Genomic DNA, 19442 nt, shown 5'->3' with positions numbered 1-19442 from the left:
GGTGACCACTCCCAACCCTCCAACTATCGTCCAATTGCTTTAACGTCCTGTATTTCAAAAGTTTTCGAGTCAATTCTTAATAAAAAAATTTTAAGGCATCTTTCCTATCACAACCTTCTTTCCGATCGTCAGTATGGGTTCCGTCAGGGACGCTCCACTGGCGATCTTCTCACCTACCTTTCAGACTCCTGGTCATCCTCCTTTCGGGACTTTGGCGAAAGCTTTGCCATTGCACTTGACATCTCAAAGGCTTTCGATCGAGTCTGGCATAAATCTTTAATTTCCAAACTGCCCTCCTACGGTTTCTATCCTTCTATCTGTACCTTCATCGCTAGCTTCCTTTCTGGTCGTTCTATAGCTGCTGTCGTAGACGGCCATCGTTCTTCTCCTAGATCTATCAACAGTGGTGTTCCTCAGGGCTCTGTCCTATCACCAACTCTCTTCCTTTTATTCATCAATGATCTTCTAAGCTGTACATCTAACTCTATCCACTCATACGCTGATGACTCCACCCTTCACCTTTCCATTCGGTTCCCGCAACGCCCATCTCAACAGTTACTTCAAGAAACAAGGGATGAGGCTATGGCACACCTAATGTCTGACTTGGCTCATATCTCTGACTGGGGTAAAAATAATATGGTTGTCTTTAATGCTTCTAAGACTCAGTTCTTACACCTATCAACCCGACAAAATCTTCCACAGGTATACCCACTATTTAATAATATTCAGATTAATCCTGCATCATCCTTGAACATGCTTGGGGTTTCATTTACTCGGGACTTATCTTGGAAATATCATATTGCATCTCTTGTAAAATCTGCTTCCAAGAGATTGGGTGTGCTAAGCCGACTCCGCTCTTTCTTTACCCCTGCACAATTGTTGACTCTATACAGGTTTTATCCGCCCCTGTGTGGAGTACAACTCTCATGTGTGGGGAGGCTCCCCACATACAGCTCTTCTCAATAGGGTGGAGTCAAAGGCTTTTCGTCTCATTAACTCTCCTCCTCTTACTGACTCCCTTCAACCTCTGTCTCTTCGCCGCACTGTTGCATCTTTATCTCTTTTCTATCGCTACTTTAATGGTCACTGCTCCTCTGAACTGTCTGCTTGCATTCCTCCACCTCTACGACGGGCGCGTAGCACCCGTCTGGCAGCAAACTCTCATCCCTTTTCTGTCCAACTCTCTAATGCAAGAGTTAACCGTTACTCCCAGTCTTTCATTCATGCAACAGGTCAGCTCTGGAACTGTCTCCCTCTGTCTGTATTTCGTCCTGCCTATGATCTCCAGTCTTTCAAACGCAGTGTGTCCAGGCATCTCAAAATGATCGGATCTTGAATTTGGCTCTCTATTGTATTTTGTTTTTCTCTTGGAGGGAACTGTTACTGCGGGCTCATGGCCTTTGGTTCCTTCTTCCTCGCATAAAAAAAAAAAAAAAAAAAAAAAAATATGTCCACATTGCTGCAAGCGTCCCAGGAAGACATATACAGCAGATAATAAAGTAAATGATCTTTATATATATTATTTTTAAGGCAAACATGAGGTCACCAGAACCAAACCTCTTACTGTTCAGTGGGTAATTAAGGCGCTCCAACCGGATTAAGCCTGTGTAGGTTTATATCCATTATGTGGTTGGGGTTTATTGCTCATGTAATGTCCATCAGGGATGTGTGAGGCTAGTCACTCTATTGTGAAATGTCAGGAAAAACTTGCCTAGCACCGGGCTCCTATGCTCCTCATGGGGCAACACAGGATTAGATGATGTATGTATGTGTAAATAAATGTCACTTTTTAACATAAACTTGATTAACAAGAGGTTTTATAGGGGTTTTATCCCCTGTACTGTATAAGGACTGGGGGGAAGTACCACATTATCTATCAGGATGCAATATTCAGCAGGGCTTTGGCTAAATTATGATGGATAAACAAAGAATTACCACCCTGTAATGCAAGATACATCAAATAACTTTTCCTTTCTCCCTCATCTTCTTTGCAGGCATTGTACTTCACATATGCCTACTCTGACAAGTTCCCAGAGCTTAGCAGCTTGGTCCAAGAAGCACAGAATAACTACGATAGTATTGAAACTTCTTTCAGAAGAGCTCTCTCTACCACCCTAAATGGATTAAAATCATTTGTCAGTAAGTGCTGAACTTATTTTTCCAGTCACCAAATTTTGCTATTTTATATCTGAGGAAAGAATATTGTATATCAGAACAGAAATGAATTGTACTTGCCACCAGTAGTTTAATGATTGTATTTGAATACTGTATTCCTTCCTGAGATACTAACACCTTTATCTAGTGTAAAGATTTAGAGATGTACGCAGTTTGTGTTCTAATGCTTTCCTACCGAATATTATGTCTACACTGATATCATGTTGGAATGTGTTTAGTCCATGTGTGGGAGGATAAGAGGACGAAAACTCATGATGTTTACCACTGCCATGCCGAGTTTGAACCATAGATATGAAACATAGCTGCAGGTGTTTGCTTTCTTTGATGAGTGTCAGCAGGGTGCATGGGAGTTGTTTAATGGATAAGCTAGATCGCCATTTCTTCTGCTATTGTTATTTCTCAGATTCTTATGCATTGCAGTAGAAAACCAATTTACAACCATAATGCAGGAGATAGGTGTAACTCGAGTATTACTCTCCATTTTTTTATAAGTATGCAATATAAATATATGCTCCCTACGTATTAAGTGGGGTTGGTGGAGGATTAGTGCCCCTCCCTGTAAAACAATTAACTCTAAGCCTTGGCCACCCCGCTTTTGGGATACACGGCGTCTGGCAATGGATGAATGAATGAATGATATACAGGATCCACATTAGCCCCTTCAACCTGATGAGGTATGAGTATTTTTTCTTTCCTTCTTTCCACAACTGGACCTTTTCACCTACCTTAAAATAGTTCTCTGGTAATGAATGTGTTACTGAACAGCTACACTATATCTAACTCCTCTGGTTTCAGAAGTTAATCCTTAGGTGAATGTAATTTCTCGTAGCACTGAGATTACAATACTACGTGCTTAGCAGGGCCGAATGGGGTACTAATCATGCTGGCACTTTAGGAAATTCCTCCTGACCATGAAACAAGCATATCATTATCTCTCCCATAAGCTGAGACAGGTGCTACTACTCCTTTGTACTTGTTAAATTCTAAGTAAGTCATGCTATACCTGCCACTTGGTAAAACATGTTTTTATTAATTTAAGTATTTTGGGAAACAGAAATGGAACAGGAAAGTGTCATATCTCCCTGGTTGTTCTACAACTGCATATACTCGAGGTATGGATGGTTTCAGAAAAAAGATAGGATAGTGGATATTGGCATATCCACAGTGAGAGCAGGCAGGGAGTGGAAACTGCCTGCAATGTTTTGATGATAATATTCTATGAAAAGATGCAGGGGAGTTGCAAGCCTTGGTGAATGAGTTTCAAAATGAATGTAAGAAACAAATTTGAAAATGAATGTACCAAACCTATGGTATTTTAAGGGCATGAAGTCACAGAGTGCACAGTGTGGCTGAGTGGTCAGGAGATGGAAAATGTAAGCATCTTCAAGTATGACACAATGAACAAGGACGGGAATTTAAAAGACACATTGTGAGAAAGGGCAGTGCAGGAAAAATAATACATATCTGCTCATATTATCTACTGCAGAGCCTACTATCGGTGGGATGTGGAACTGTTTCACTTGCTGCCTGGTGCACTGGTCATTAACGCACCAGTAAGTGAGAGCATTAGTTACAAATCTTACCAGCAATGGATCCCAAAGTACAGTACAGTAAACGAGTAGACATGCATCATTTCTCCTGAACACAACCGTACTATACACTGAGGGTTGTGACAAGGGTCTGTATTCTTGTAGGCTGAGGAAACTCCCTAACACCTTTTCCTAAGAGATTTAATTTTATTAAGCCTTACTGTCCCCTTTCTGTATAACATAAATCTTTCCAATATCACCATACTCTGCACAGATAATGTGCAAATGGATGATAATCAGCCATATACAAAAATAAATCACTAGGAAAGAGGTGCTGGGGAACTTCATTACCCAACGAGAATGCGGGCTAAGGAATCTGGAGGTGAGCAACGTAGTAAAGATGCCACTGAATGACAGTACTGTGATCCACACACTACTGAATGGAAGTAAAATTTGGATTTTGCTGGAATAAAAGAAGTCAAGTATGGGAGGAGTGGATATGAGTTTTCTGAGAGGATCATGATGAGTTACAGGTAGACATACAGAGAGGAAGTCTGGGAGTGCTATGATGTTGATGATGTGCTGGAAAGTGTTAGAAGTACCCTGAGATGGCCTAGTAGTGTGAACATGTGGAGTGAATGGAGAGTGAGAAACTGTCGTATGAGGAAGGGGAAGAGAGGGTGACTATGTATGAGGTAAAGAGATCGATGGGGAGGTATATGAATGAGAGTGATGATGGAGCAGAGCAGAGCCACCTGATGGCAAAGGATAGGGCAACATGGAGGCATTTTTTCATGACAACCTCCTGCAAGATTAAGGAACAGTATTTGTCTAAAGCCTGACAAACAAATAGGAAAGATGTCTATCTATCTATTGCCAGACACCTCAATCCTGTAAGGGGTGGCCACAAATAAATCGCTTCCATGTCGCCCTCTCCAATGCCACTTCACTGCCTTGCTCCCTCTCTCACTGGGGGGAGGGGGAGGGGGGGGGGGGGACTTTCCAACACCTGCATCTACATCTGACCACCCTCAGTAACACAAAGGAAACAAATTGGTAAAACTGTTTTGTCAGTATTCCTAGTAATTGAACTACTGCTCAACATAAAGACTTCATTTCTCCTCCCTACCTCTTACCCAGTGACCTTGTCAGGTTTCATTCTAGAATGATATAGTTTCCAGTTACTAATTTTAGCAATTACATAAATTAATTGTTCATAATGTATTACAACGATTGTAATACGCAGAGTCTGGCTTGAGGATCACCCTACAATATCCAATGTGGCTGTCATAAAGTACTGGTTTGACAGATGTATCGTATTAAAACAGTATCCAAATCACACTACACTCAACCTAACTCAAGACACCAAACTAATCAACACTCTAGGACAAAAGTTTAACTAATAATTCATCTCTTTACTTCTCACTTTCTTCTCTTTGTTTACACTAAAATACCAGCCACAGATGACTGTCTGATATGATGCACCATGGAGGAAACTGACAGACATGCCTTACAAGTGAAGTGGTGAACAGAGTGGAATGGTAGGGCAGCAAGTTTGTCCCTGACTGTATCTGTGCCTTGCCCTTGCTCCCAGGCACACCCTTCCTCTAACCTCCTTACCCCCTCTACCATGTCAACTTCACTACCCCTTCATTACTATAGTATATTTGCAAGGTTATTGGAGCTTTGTCTTTCAAGTGGTGTAGCACTGGCTGATGGTCTCATGGTACGAATACCCCGATTAAAGTGAAGTCCTTGCATTTGATTCAATCCCTAAGAAGTGAATGGAAACTTTTTGATCAAGTAATGCCACCAAGGAAAGTAGGCTGGTTGTTGACTCTTAGAAGAACAGGATTGCTGTACCCTTGCCTCTGGGCCCCAATGTCTCAAAATGGGTAAAATGGGAGTGGCTCTTGTTTTATCCTGTCTCTAGCTATCTATAACCCGACGCCCTAATCCCACAAAGGGTGACCGCAGACAAAACGTCTCCAAGTAGTTCTGTCACCCACCATTTGACTGTCCTCCCCCCAACTCACTCCCTCCTCCCTCATATACCACTCAACTCCATCCCTCCATCTCATCCTCAGTCTCCCCTTCCCTCCACTTCACCTACATACACCCTCTTAGTCAGTCTTTCATTCTCCATTCTTTCTACATGTCCAAACCACCTCAGTGTATTTCTTCTAATTCTCTCAATCACTCCACATCCACCCCACAATGTTCTTTAACTTCTTCATTCGTCAACCTGTCCCTCCATGTCACTCCACATGCTCCCCTCAGGTAACTCATTTCCACTCCTCTCACTCTTGACTTGTTCCCCTCTAGCAAGGTCCATACGTCAGGGTAGGGATCATAATACTATCATGCAGTGACTTCTTAACTTTCATACTCACCTCCCTATTTCTCATCACCGCTTTCAGTGAACTAACAACCTTCCTTCCCTCCTGTACCCTTTCAAGTACTTCATCCCCAAAACTTCCATCCTTACTCATCACACTACCCAAGTACTTGAATGCACTCACATTCCCTATATCCTCACCATCCAACCTCACTGTCGATTCTGTGACTCATTCCTCACAAACACCATAACTTTACTCCTGTTTACATTAACCTTCAGATTTCTCTTCCTACACACTGTCCCGAATTCATTCACCAAACCTCGCAACTCCCATTCATCTTCACTCAACAATACAGTATCATCCGCACAAAGCAACATCAGAATCTTCGACACCTCACCCTCATTCATTAGAGCCACCCCCACATCCACTGCCCTACGTTGCACCTCCTTTACAATCCCATCCATGAATATACTAAACAGCCATGGAGACATCACACAACCCTGTTTCAGTCCCACATTTAGATCAAAGAACTCACTCAGCTCACCATCCACCCGCACCGTAGCACTAGCTTCCTTGTACATACTCTTCACAGCACTCAACAATTTCCCTTCCACTCTATATACAGTATTCTTAAAACCTTCCACATACCTTGCCTATCTACTCTGTCACATGCATTCTCCAAGTCCATTAAGGTAGCATACACTTTCTTTCCCTTCTCTATATACTTCTCCACTAAACATCTTGGAACAAAGATCTGATCTACACATCTTCCTAAATCCCCCTTCTTGTTCTCCAACTAATTCCTCTGTTATATGCCTAACACTATCAATAAGTATTCTACCATATATTTTTCCAATCACACTAAGAAGGCAAATACCCCTATGGTTACCACATACTTCTCTCTCCCCTTTTCCTTTGTATAAAGGGACAATTATACCTGATTTCTAGTCCTCTGGAACCTTCCCTCTTCCCAAGCCAACCTACACAACTTCCATATCCACTCCACAAAATCTCACCCCCATACTCCAGCATTTCATCACACACTCCATCAATTCCTGGGGCCTTTCCCATCTTGATCTTCTTCACTGCTGCAACTGCTTCTGCCCTACTGATCTTTTCCTCCCTCCTCTCATCTCGTCTTCTCCCAGACACTCCCCAACCACTTATACTCTCACTTTCTACATTCAGCAATTCCACAAAGTGCTCCTTCCATCTCCTCATTTTCTCTCTCTTCTCCACTAACAATCTATTATTCCTATGTCACTCCCCTACTGATTCCCCTTTCACATGGTCTTACTTTCTTTACCTCCTTCCAAAACAATTTCTTACACTCCCTCCATTTCACACTCAGATTCCTCCCAAACTCTTCATCCACTAATCTCTTACTCTCCTTCACCAATCTCTTCACCTCCCTTCTGCTAACATATACCTCTCTCCTCTCTCTCTCATCTTCTCCCCTACCTATACTCACTAGTCAGTCACTATATGCCTTCTTCTTTTGTTCCACAGCTCAATTCACCTCATCATTTCACCATGCTGTCCCTTGCACACCCCTGCACAAACCACCTTGCACGCTGCACCTATCTCTTTCATGAATATCTTGCATACTTCTTCCACCCCTTCCTTGTGCTCTAACTCATACCTTCCTAACCTTTCTTTCACTATGCTCTTTTACTCTGCCATTTTCTCACTCTCTTGCAACTTCTCCACTCTTTTCACAGGAGCTGTTTCCTCCAGTCTTCCCCTTCGTCTCTTCACCCATTTTCTTTGCAGCCTAACCTTGGCCATCACTCTCTTGCAACTTCTCCACTCTTTTAACAGGAACTGTTTCCTCCTGTCTTTCCCTACATCTCTTCACCCATTTTCTTTGCAGCCTAACCTTGGCCATCACTAAGTGATGGTCAGAGATTCCATTCCCCCACCCTCTCCACACTCTTGCATCCAACATTTGTCTTCTCACTCACTCATCCACACAGAGGTAATCTATCACTGCCTTTTGTTCAACAAGTTCACCATCCATCCTCCCCATGACTCTCCAGGTATACCTGAGGATCATCTTATGCCGGAAGAAGGTGTTGGCTATTGCCAACCCCTTACTAGCACAGGTGTGCACCAAAGCACTACCATTCCCATCTACATCAGCTGGCACACCCCACTGACCAACCACTCCATCCACTCATACATTACCAACTTTGCCACTCTCAATCCTCTCAAACTTATCCATACACAAAGCAACATCACCCAAAACTCATCTTTCACTCTTGCCACTCGGTCCTCTGTCGGCATATACCCACTTACAATTGTCCAAGCTTGTTTGCCTACTTTCATCCTCACCCATACAACCTTGCACCTACCGTTCCATACTCTCTTATATTTTCCTTCCAAATCTATCTATCATCAGACATACTCCCTCTCTTGCCCTCTCATTCCCATTAACTCCCGCACATACAGGTATTCCTAAACCATACTCCCATTCTCTCACCCTTTCACCTTCCATTTAGTTTCAGTCAATCCACATACATCCACTCTTGCATTTTCAAGCACCTGAACAATCTCTCTTTCACGTTATCATTCACTCCTCTCACATTTCATGTTCCCACCCTCAGAATGTCCTTTGTCCATTCCTTTGTCATCAACGTATGGTCCGTCCTGGTCCAAGGCACTTTGTTCGCTTGTTTGGTTACAGTAGTTCTTTTTACGGGGTGGGGCACTAACCCACCACCAACCCTTTTAGTGGCCTCATACGACAAAAGGTTCAACTCCTTCACTTTGATGACATCATATTTCAGCATATTATTGCAATTTCCTCCACAGACAGCTATGACTATTCAGACTACGTATTTCAGCATATTATTGCAATTTCCTCCACAGACAGCTATGACTATTCAGACTACGAAAGGTGCCCAGTGATGGCGAACAAGGAGGTACCATGTGAGAATATGGCAGACGTGCTGGTGGTGTACAGTGGTGACGGAGGCACAACCAAAATGGAGAATCAGCGCCAGTATATCGCGTAAGCACACTGGGCCATTAACCCCTGAAATCCAGTGGCCTTTTTCCTTTTAACCAGATCACCACCAGCTGGTTTTATTCAAATTAATGCAGCACCCTAGTAGCAGTGAGATTAATGAAGTCAAAATCTGATCTCTCAAGTTTGAAAAATCTCTTCAAAGCTGAATAAAATCATCTGTTGGAGTGAAGTAGAATTCTGTAAAGGAAACAAGTACAGTCCTCATAATATGTCACCTTTTTTAATGCTCCTTTTTGTTATTATCTCCATGGTTATTTGTACAAACTATTAAAGTTCCACATTAACTATTCTGCTGATTAGCCAGTTTTTTCTAATTTACAAAACTGGTTACATGGAAACATTTGCCATGTTCTGGAACACGTCACCAACACAAAATGAGTAATTACTGTTTATCTGGAAGGTTTCTTCATGCACTGATGACACTAACACATCTTTATGCAATCCACTGCAGCTTACACAACTTTCTTCCTTGTATCACTACCCTCCATTTTCTTTGCAAATTTATGTATAGGTGTTGTGACACTGGTATGGTCTGAGTTAGAATTCAAGAGCAGTGGAAATGCAATCATTGAGGGATGCATGTGCAATTCACTTGAAGGGGGGGGTGGGGAGTGATTCATGAAAGAAGTACTGTAGAGTAAGGAAACTTACTGATAACAAGGATGGACAGTTTGTGCTTAGATGGTAGGGTCAAATGAAGAGAATGAATGTACCAGTACAAAAGGTGATGGTGGTGGTGGTGGTGGTGCTTGTGGCCCTCGGCCATAGGCATGGATGGGTGCAGGTGAGAATTTCTATGCATTATGGTGATGTAGAACTCCTGCCTACACTAACAAGTAACTGGTGTAGATGCGGCCTTAAGCTCTTAATGGCAGAATAAGAAAATACTGCACCTCAATATCCTTACCACTGCACTTTCCTCTACAGCATTTTCTACTGTTAATTTATTGTTAATCTTCAGTATTCAACAAGCGGACGCAGCAATTTTTGGCCAAGACAATGTTAATATTCCATCCCAGATGATGTCAAAGAACTTTTTGCTACTTCAAATGAGACTTTGAACCCCGAGAGTGTTAATACCACCACAACCATTAACTGTATCACAGTTGGACAACTCTAATATTCAGTTCCTGCTCATGGAAGATAATTAATTCCCCTGAGAGTGAGTCCAAGTTGACTGAATATAAAGTCATTATCATCATCCCTATCTCTTTCCCACTCAAGGATACAGTCCATAAGGCAAGGAGAGCTAAAATATGACAGAGATAGAAGTAGTCAGCAGATACTTACCATAAATGATCCTTTTTCCCCTCTGCCAGTCACTTGGGTCAACTCCTGGGTGTAGGTGTTGATCGGTCCCGGATAGGTGTGATGAACGGCAAGAGTGGTGCGTTTATCGAACCCATGACTAACTTCAGCAATGTGGCTGACTGGGGCAGCAACTTCACTGAGGACAGTAAGTCATTTCACTGAGAATACTGTGCCTGAAATTCTGTCATAACATATTTTTCCTTACATACAGTTCTTATTGTAAATAGTTTTTTTTTTTAAATCCCTCTTTGCCATTAAGTCCTTAGTAAACTGAAGAAAAATGGACTACTTAAGTTCCTTGCTACCTAAGAAGCTGACCTACCAGTTTCCCCCAATTTACAGTTGTAGTGATATGCTAAATGTTGTGATATTCGAGACATTCTTCCACATCAGAAAGCATTCTGCTGGAAAAATTAAAGATAACCTCTTCATGTTCAATGCTACCAGACATGTATGCCACTTTCAAGTAGCACTGCAATGAAAAGGTTGTCTAAAATTTTTCTATCTGAGCACTTTCTACCATAAAAAAAAAAAAGTGACTTCTCATGTGGATTAAATACGCTATATATGCCATAGAAAACTAGGTTTAGCCAACAGTTTTCATAGTCTTTAAAGACTGTATAAAGTCATTAAGAATTACAAAAATTTATTGTGTTGTAACTCATCCCTTACTTATAATAAGAACTGCCAGTATTTATTACACTGGGTAGTAGACAGCTAGCAAAGAGATGAGGATGATCAGAAATCTAGATCATCTTCAGCAAGAAACAAGGGTACAGTACTTCTGATCACAGACTACACTAAACAGGAGAAGTACATAGTTGATTGTTTAAGCACAAGATCCATTTCTGCCTTGCAACTATATATTACCCCAACTTCCACAATAATCATCATCATCATCATCTAATCTAATAATGATAAAAATAATAATATACAGAGCATACTACAATACTTAGCTGCACAACACACAGTGCCTTGAAAACATCTCTCTCCTACCATCCAGAACTATGCTAAATACCATAATCATAAACACCAATTCAGAGACACCACAGCCCTCATAACCTTCAGCCAAACATCATCCTTCCTGAACTTCCTCCATATGTTCATCCTCAGAAACAACCCTCAATCCAATATTCTGATAACTACCTTCCCTTTTCTAACACTAATCATCTATACATCTTACCTACAACACTCAACAACTTCTTCCCCATTAATTACTGCATTTATTTCAATTTCCTTTACTTACTTACTTATGGGTACAATCACAGTCTGTATCCACTGCAGTTCACATATCAACTTTACTGCCAATTTTTCATAAACAACTCACAATGCTTTTTCCACAACTATCATCCCTTCTACATATGCCTACACAAGTTACCACTTCATACTTATACAACACTAATGTTCATATACATCCTGTTCAATTTCCGAAAGCTGGATGCCTGCTCTTCATATGATGATGCATTTGAACCTTACATTACTGCTTTATTCTTTTATTCATATACGTACTTTCTTTTTGTAGTGTTTGCATATCATTTTTTTTTTTTTTACACCATCAGCACAGCATCCTAATTCCAACTCCTAAAAATAAATGAGGGAAAAGTCATCAAGAAATAGGAGTAGCAAAGCACAAAAGAGTTATCAACTACAGTCAATACAAAATGAAATGAATCAATCATCCATTCACTCAAGCTTTCAAAAATATTAGTTCCACCTGACAAGCACACCATCCACATTTTTTTTCTTTTATGCTTAATGTCAGTGGAATAAAAACAATTACATAAGCTGACAAACTTTAAAAGGAGAGCAAACCTCGCAAATTTGCAAGACAATACATAAAAAACCATTTCTCTTCCCTTGTTTCCGACATCTGACACCCATAAGGTACCTTGCTTTCAGTTACACTCACGTACCATATCCAGCTATCTTCATACTGTATTAGTATTTCAAGCCTCCTTCCATCCTGAAACTCACCTATATAATCCTTTTCATTAACTTTTTCATATCTTTTTACTATATGAACATGCTACTAAAGCAGTCTCTTTTGAGATGTGGGCACCATCCAGCCCTCCTAAGCTACCCGAAGAGGCTGGATGACTCTGTCGCTGATGCTTGTTCAAGATGCAACACAGCACCCTGTACTATTATGCACATTATGGAAGACTGCATTGCACACAATCACCTACGCCAACAACACAACATACACTCTTTGAGAGCTCTGTGGGAAAGCCCGGTCTCGGCCATGGCCTTCCTAAGGGACTCGGGGCTGTTCGGCCAGACTGCCTAGGGAACAACTACTACTACTACTACTCTTTGATCAATAGACCTCCTTACACCACACACTTCACAAATTTCTATACAAAATATGTATCCAACCAACATGTCCATAAGTTTCACTTCTACTACCCTTCCTCATGACGTCTCAAACATAGAGTGTCCGCAAAAGTATAGAGTGCCCTTCATAGAAAATCAATGGGAAAAAGCATTTAAATTTTTGCGTGTGCAGCCTAGTCTCACAGCCGACCAGCACTATCTTATGTCTGGCAATGCAGAGACACACCATGAAAACAAGATGACCTTCAGTTCCCACCTCAGTGCTCCATGAGCTGCCTTTGAAAGTGCAATAGTGCTACTTTCTCCAGGACCACTACTCTCTATTTTCACTTGTTGGCCCTGCAGCATTTGCACCAACACACCCAGATGGCTCCTACCAACTTCGGTGCTGAAGAAAAGGCTCTGATTTGGGCCTGGAAAACCGAAAATTTGTCAGTAAAAGAAACAGAAACATGCAACACGTTATCTGTTCCACCCTCCATCCATGAGATCACAAATATGTGGTGCATGAACATAGAATACTTCAGGAACCTTGCCGACTCCATGCCCAGGTTCCTGAATAGGGTCATATGGGCAAAAGGGATATCCCCTTTGCTTTTATGACCCTTTTCAGGCACCGGAGCATGGAGTCAGCAAGATTACAGAACTATTCTATGACCATGTCCATGCACCACATTGCAATCTCGTGCATGTGGTACAGAACACATGACGTGTCGCAGGTTGCTATTTCTTTTGTTGACACATTTTCAGCCTTCCAGCCAAAATCTGCACCTTATCTTTGGCACTGAGGTTGGTAGTAGCCATCTGGGTGTATTGGTGCAAAAACTGCAGCACCAATAAGCTAACAAGCGGAAATAGAGGACAGTGGTAGAGGAGCAAGCGGCACTAATTCACTCCCAAAGACAGCTCAAAAGAGAACTGAAGTGGGAACTGAAGGTTGTCTTGTTTTCATGTGTCTCTGCATTGCAAGACATTTGACAGTTTTGGGTGGTCACAAGACTAAGCTACAAACTGCAATAAATTTGAGTGCTCTTTCCCATTGATTTCAACGTCAGGTGCTCCATTCTTTTTGTGGACACTGTATGTCATACCTTGTCCACTGTATGTCATACCTAAGTCTCAAACCTATACAGTACACAGTGAGGACAATGAAACACACTTAACCCCAACAGGTTTCTGGGCCAGGCAGATTATGTCTGTGCTAGAGTCAGCCTCTCTTGTGCTGACCCACATCTTCGTGCCTTGATATTTTTCTTTATATGCTCTGTGTAAATGCAGTTTTCAAGATAGGATGTTGGTTTTGGTGTCATTTTAAAGCTGTATTGTTGTACTTTATCGCAGTATGTTCAAAGAGGGAAAACAACGAAAACATTCAAAATGACAAGTTGAAGTTTGGCGAAATCCATAAACTTTATACCCTGAAAAAAAAAAAAAAAAAAGAGAGAGAGAAAAACTGATAAAGATACATAAATCTGGTTTAAACCATCCAAAACTACAATAAATTACCTTTGCAATGATATACAGATTATGGTAATCTGCATTTTATTGTGCAATAAAGCAAAAGGAAAAAAAAAAAAAAGATTTTTTTTTTCGTCATGATTCTCAGCTGCATATACGCACCACAATCTTTTTCTTGGATCGGTTAGTGTAAATACATTTTTTATGATATAATGCTGGTTGTGGTGTTATTCTGAAGCTGAATAGTTAAACTTTACCGTAGTGTATTGTGAAAAGGAAAAAGAAAACGAGCTGAACTTAGGCAAAAACCAAAAATGTTATACCTTGCTGTAGATAAATATTCAGAAAAAAAGAAGAAGAAGAAAAAAAAAGATATATACAAAATCTGGTTTAAACCATGCATAACTACAATACATTATGTTTACAATGATATAACTTTTAAAATCATTTATAGATTATGGTAATTTCTGCATTTTATTGTGCGGTAAAGTGAATGAAAAAAGATACACAATTTTTTATGATTCTCGGCTGCATATTCACTTCGCAATCTTTTCCTTTGATCAGTCGGTGTAAATACATTTTTCATGATATAAAGCTGCTTTGGGGGGCACTTCAAAGCTGAATAGTTGGACTTTATCATAGTGTGTTAAAAGAAGAAACAAAGAAAATAAAAAGTCAAAATGACAAGTTGAGGTTGAGTAAAGATAAAAAATTTTATACCTTTCCGTAGAAAAATATAAAGTACTAAAGTAACAAAGCCATGAGTCATACCTGCCATGCACAGAGCAGTCATTCCGAGACATCATGCCCGAGTCCCTTTGTTATGATGTGTAAATGCGATTTATGGTGAATATTTTACAAAAGTATCTCAAAATGTCGAATAAATTTGTCATCGGAATCTGGATTTGAAATAACAAAAAAAAGTGTCATCGGAATCTCAAAGGGTTAAGAAGTCCGCTTGCAGCATCTGTAGACACTGCTCTTCTCTGAACCAAGCTTTCCAAGCACCAGCCACATTGCTTCTTCAAGCCTACCTACTCTCTATCTATCAACTGCCAGATGCCTTAATCCTGTAAGGGTTGGCTGCAAACAAATTGCCTCACCCTGCCATTTCACTGCCCTACCCCCAGCTCAGCCCCCCCCCCCTTCTCTCATATTATATATATCTCTCCACTCCCCTCTACCTCATCCTCAGTCTCCCCCTCCCTCTCCTCTCCCACTCTTCACCTCACTCACATACACTCTTCTTGTTAGTCTCTCGCCCTCCATCCTCTCCACATGAATAAACCACGCCAATGTATTTCTCCTAATGCTTTCTATCACATCCACATCCACACTACAATGTTCCTTCACTTCCTTATTTGTTTGTCTGTCTCTCCATGTAACTCCACATGCTCCATTCAAATAACTAATTTCCACTGCTCTCACTCTTGACTTGTGTCCTTCCAACAAGGTCCAAGCTTCGCTTCCATAGATTAGAGTTGGTATCACAATACTATCATGCAGCAACTTTCTTACTTCCATGCTCACTTCCCTATTTCTTAACACTGCCTTCAAATAACCAGCAATCTTTCTTCCCTGCTGTACCCTTTCAAGCACTTCATCTTCCAAACATCCATCCTTACTCATCACACTAACCAAATACTTAAATGCACTTGCATTATCCATTTCCTCATCATCCAACCTCACTCTGCATTCACTGACTTCATATCTCTCAAAGACTATAACTTTATTCTTCTCCACATTCACCTTTAGATTCCATTTCTTACACTCTCCCAAACTCATTTACCATGCCTTGCAGTTCCCCTTCTTCACTTAACAATACAGTGACATCTGCTAACAGTAAAAGATGTTTCCAAATATTGCCCTCTCTCATACTGTATGGGTCGCTCCAACATCCACTGACCTACCTTGTATCTCTTTCATAACCCCATCCAAAAACAGACTGAACAACCATGGAGACATGATACGTCCCTGTTTCAATCTATCTTTCAGATAGAAAAATTCACTCAGTTCACTATCCACACCCACTGCAGCCTTAGCACCCTCATACATACTCTTCATAGCATTCAACAGCTTCCCATTAACTGCATGTATTCTTAAAATTTTCCACATTCCCTTATCTATCCACCCTGTCTTAAGCTTTCTCCAAATCCAGGAAGGCCGCATACAACTTCTTTCTCTTCTCTAGAATCTTTTCCACTGAAGACCTAAGGTTGAATATCTCACTTACACATCCTCTTCCCTTCCTAAAACATCCCTGTTCTTCTCCAACTAATACCTCTGTTATTTCCCTACCACTGTCAATAAGTATCCTACCATATACTTTTCCTATTACTTGTACACTCAAGAGACAAATGCCCCTATGATTACCACACACTTTTTGTTCCCTTTTGTTCTTCATACAGGGGAATAATTATACCTGACTTCCAATCCTCCAGGACTCTACCTTCCTCCCAGGGCAATATGCATATCTTCCAGTTCCATTCCACTACTATCTCTCCCCCGTGCTTCACCATTTCACCAAACTCTCCATCAATTCCTGGGGCTTTGACTTTCTTCAATGCTTTCATTACTTCCATCCTCCTGATCTCTTCCTCCCTCCTTCTCCCAACCATTCCCCAGCCACTTATATCATATTACTTTCATTCTCTATGGTTAACAGTTCCTCAAAGTGCTCTCTCCATCTGCTCACCTTTTATCCCTTCTCCACTTGCCACCTGAACTTTTTATCTTTCACTTCCCTACTAATTTCTTTATCATCCTGTCTAACTCTGCCTCCTTCCAGAACATTTTCTGACATTCCCTCTCCTTTACATTCAAATTCCTCATCTAATCTCACTCTTACTAATCTTTTCACCTTTCTCTTCCTCTCAACATATAACTTGCTCTTCCATCACTCAACTTCCTCCATGCCTCTGTTTCCCATCCACTCATTATAGGTTTTCTTCTTTTGCACCACAGCCTGTTTCACCTCTTCATTCCATCATGGTGTTCCTTGCACACCCTTTCATCTTCTCTATCTACTCTCAATTTCCTTATTATGCTTGCTTCTCTTTACCACCACTACATAGAGATATTTACATCATTTCACCAATGTAAGTCTCTCCCTTCACCAGCACATCATGTCTGAATCATCCTCCCCATCAAATTATTGTATCATCATGTAACTCTACCTATATTTAACTCCACACCTTACTGCTCACATATATTTTCAAAACTCAGAACCAGTCTGAACACTTCCTGTTCAGCAAGCAGTACAGCATCATCTCTGTCCTGTACATCATATCTGAGATATTGCATCCCTCTTCATTTATCAATAGCTTCACTCACATTACCATAACCCTTCATTATGATTCTCTGATAAGCTAATCCTTATATACAATGAACAAACATCAGGGTATCGCACACCCCTGTCACCCACTCATACATCAATCTACCTTTATGTCCTTCACACCACTATTTTGTCTACTTAAACCTGGCAAGGACTTCTGTCAATTTGCTGCATATTTCCAAAAGCTCAATGATATAAGTTACAGAACAAAGTCCTTTCTGCAATACAGTATTTTGGTACTTTTTTTGTAATTGGCACTGCTTCCTAGTATTAAAATCTTTTTACATCTCAGCATTCAGGACAGACAGAAGGCAAATTATAGTGGACAGAGTATGCACCATAAATACTCACTGCAGCATTAGGTTTTCCTTCCACAATATATTGCCATAACCCCTTCCCATTCATGTCCATTACAGGTACTCACTGTCAAGTCTGCTTTATCAGAGTGACTGGGGTTAGGCAACAACACAACAGGTATTCATTGCATTTCCCTCATATACAGCTGATGCAAGCCACAATGGTGAGGTAATGAATGTACAGGCAGTCCTCATTTGTATTTTAATTAAGGCTGCTTCATGATTAAACTGCTGATGCATTATTACCTGGTTTTCATTTGAAATTACTAAAGATTCAATATAAATTTTCTTGAAGCCAAAATTACCATAATGTTTTTTGTGCTTTTAACCCCTCAATTATGGACAAAAAGCATGTTTTAATTAATGTTATTAGTGTTTTTTACCCATGATCATGAAGAAAAAGCATGTTTCAATTAATATTATTGGTGCTTTTAACCCATCACTCATGAATAAAAAGCATGATTCAATTAATGTTATTAGTGCTTTTAATCCCTCAACCATGAACAAAAAGCATGTTTCAATTAGTGTAGCACTTTACTTGGATGCATCACAGATTTTAAGAAAGATCTGACTGCATATCATATTTCACTGGGTGCTTTTGACAGTTCCTACTTTACCTTTAGGTGTTTAAGATCCACCCCACTGTCTTATACTGTAGTAAGTACTGGCAATTCTCATTACAAGTCAGCCATGTGTTCCAAAATATCACTTTTTTCCCATGATATAATTAATTCTATGAATTGGGGGAATCTGGCAAATCAGCATTACAGGAAGCACTGAACAGGTAATTTTTCTGCAACTACCCATGGACTTAGCAGAAAAGAACATTCAACATGATATAGTAATTTATAATGAGGACTTAATGTAACAGGGTAATCAGAACATGATGATGATGATGCTGATGATAACTGCCCTACATAAATTCCTGTCATCAACAACAGGCACAATCGGTGGCGGCAGCTCTGGCAACATGCGAACTGTGTTGTCAGAAATGACCAAATACTACAATGACTTCTATACCCATCTGCTGAGCAACAAAGACAATGCATCTGCTCACTCTCAGGTCAGTGCACACCCTGTCTCAAGTATGGATTAAAAAGCAACAAACAAACAACTGTTGCGCATCATGTTCTACCTTCGCGAAGACCAGTAAACCCTTTCAACAAAGCCCTTGACCTAGTGTAGAGGGATGATTTGACTGGTACCCCAGAAGAATTATTCCTAACTCATTACTACGATTCACCAAATCTAATGCAACTATAACTTCATATTCAAGATGTCTAAATATCTATAGACAGATGCAATAATCTCATAAGGGGTGGCCATTTGAGGGGCACTAACCCTCCACCAACCCACTTGTTGACATGGAGGGAACAACCCAACAAAATCTAATAAATGGTTTTCAGATCACCTGACCTACTTCCCTTAACTGCACTTCACTTGCTGTTTAGCACCAAAAATGTCTAATATTTAGTTTCCATCTCACCTACACTGGTAGTTGTTAACTTCATTGCACTTTCCTTACTGACTGAACTACAACACAACAGTACTCTTCCATCACTGACACTAACACAC

At 40.6% G+C, this 19442-nt stretch overlaps 1 protein-coding gene across 1 annotated transcript in view; it reads left to right on the top strand.

Moving 5' to 3' along the window:
• Nucleotides 1-19442, top strand: part of LOC145396828 (uncharacterized) — a 111746-nt gene that overhangs the window by 72276 nt on the left and 20028 nt on the right. Inside the window, exons 12-15 of the mRNA XM_080270113.1 lie at nt 1995-2139; nt 8915-9056; nt 10394-10530; nt 18809-18930. Of these exons, the coding sequence (XP_080126239.1) occupies nt 1995-2139; nt 8915-9056; nt 10394-10530; nt 18809-18930 (546 nt within the window). The remainder of the gene's footprint in view (nt 1-1994; nt 2140-8914; nt 9057-10393; nt 10531-18808; nt 18931-19442) is intronic.

The sequence above is a fragment of the Coenobita brevimanus genome, chromosome 39 (genome assembly GCF_032717465.1).
Source record: "Coenobita brevimanus isolate Jiangsu-jjx chromosome 39, ASM3271746v2, whole genome shotgun sequence".
In the NCBI taxonomy this organism is placed as follows: Eukaryota; Metazoa; Arthropoda; class Malacostraca; order Decapoda; family Coenobitidae; genus Coenobita; species Coenobita brevimanus.
Note: the sequence above shows the minus strand (reverse complement) of the source record. Positions and strands in the feature narration are given on the sequence as shown.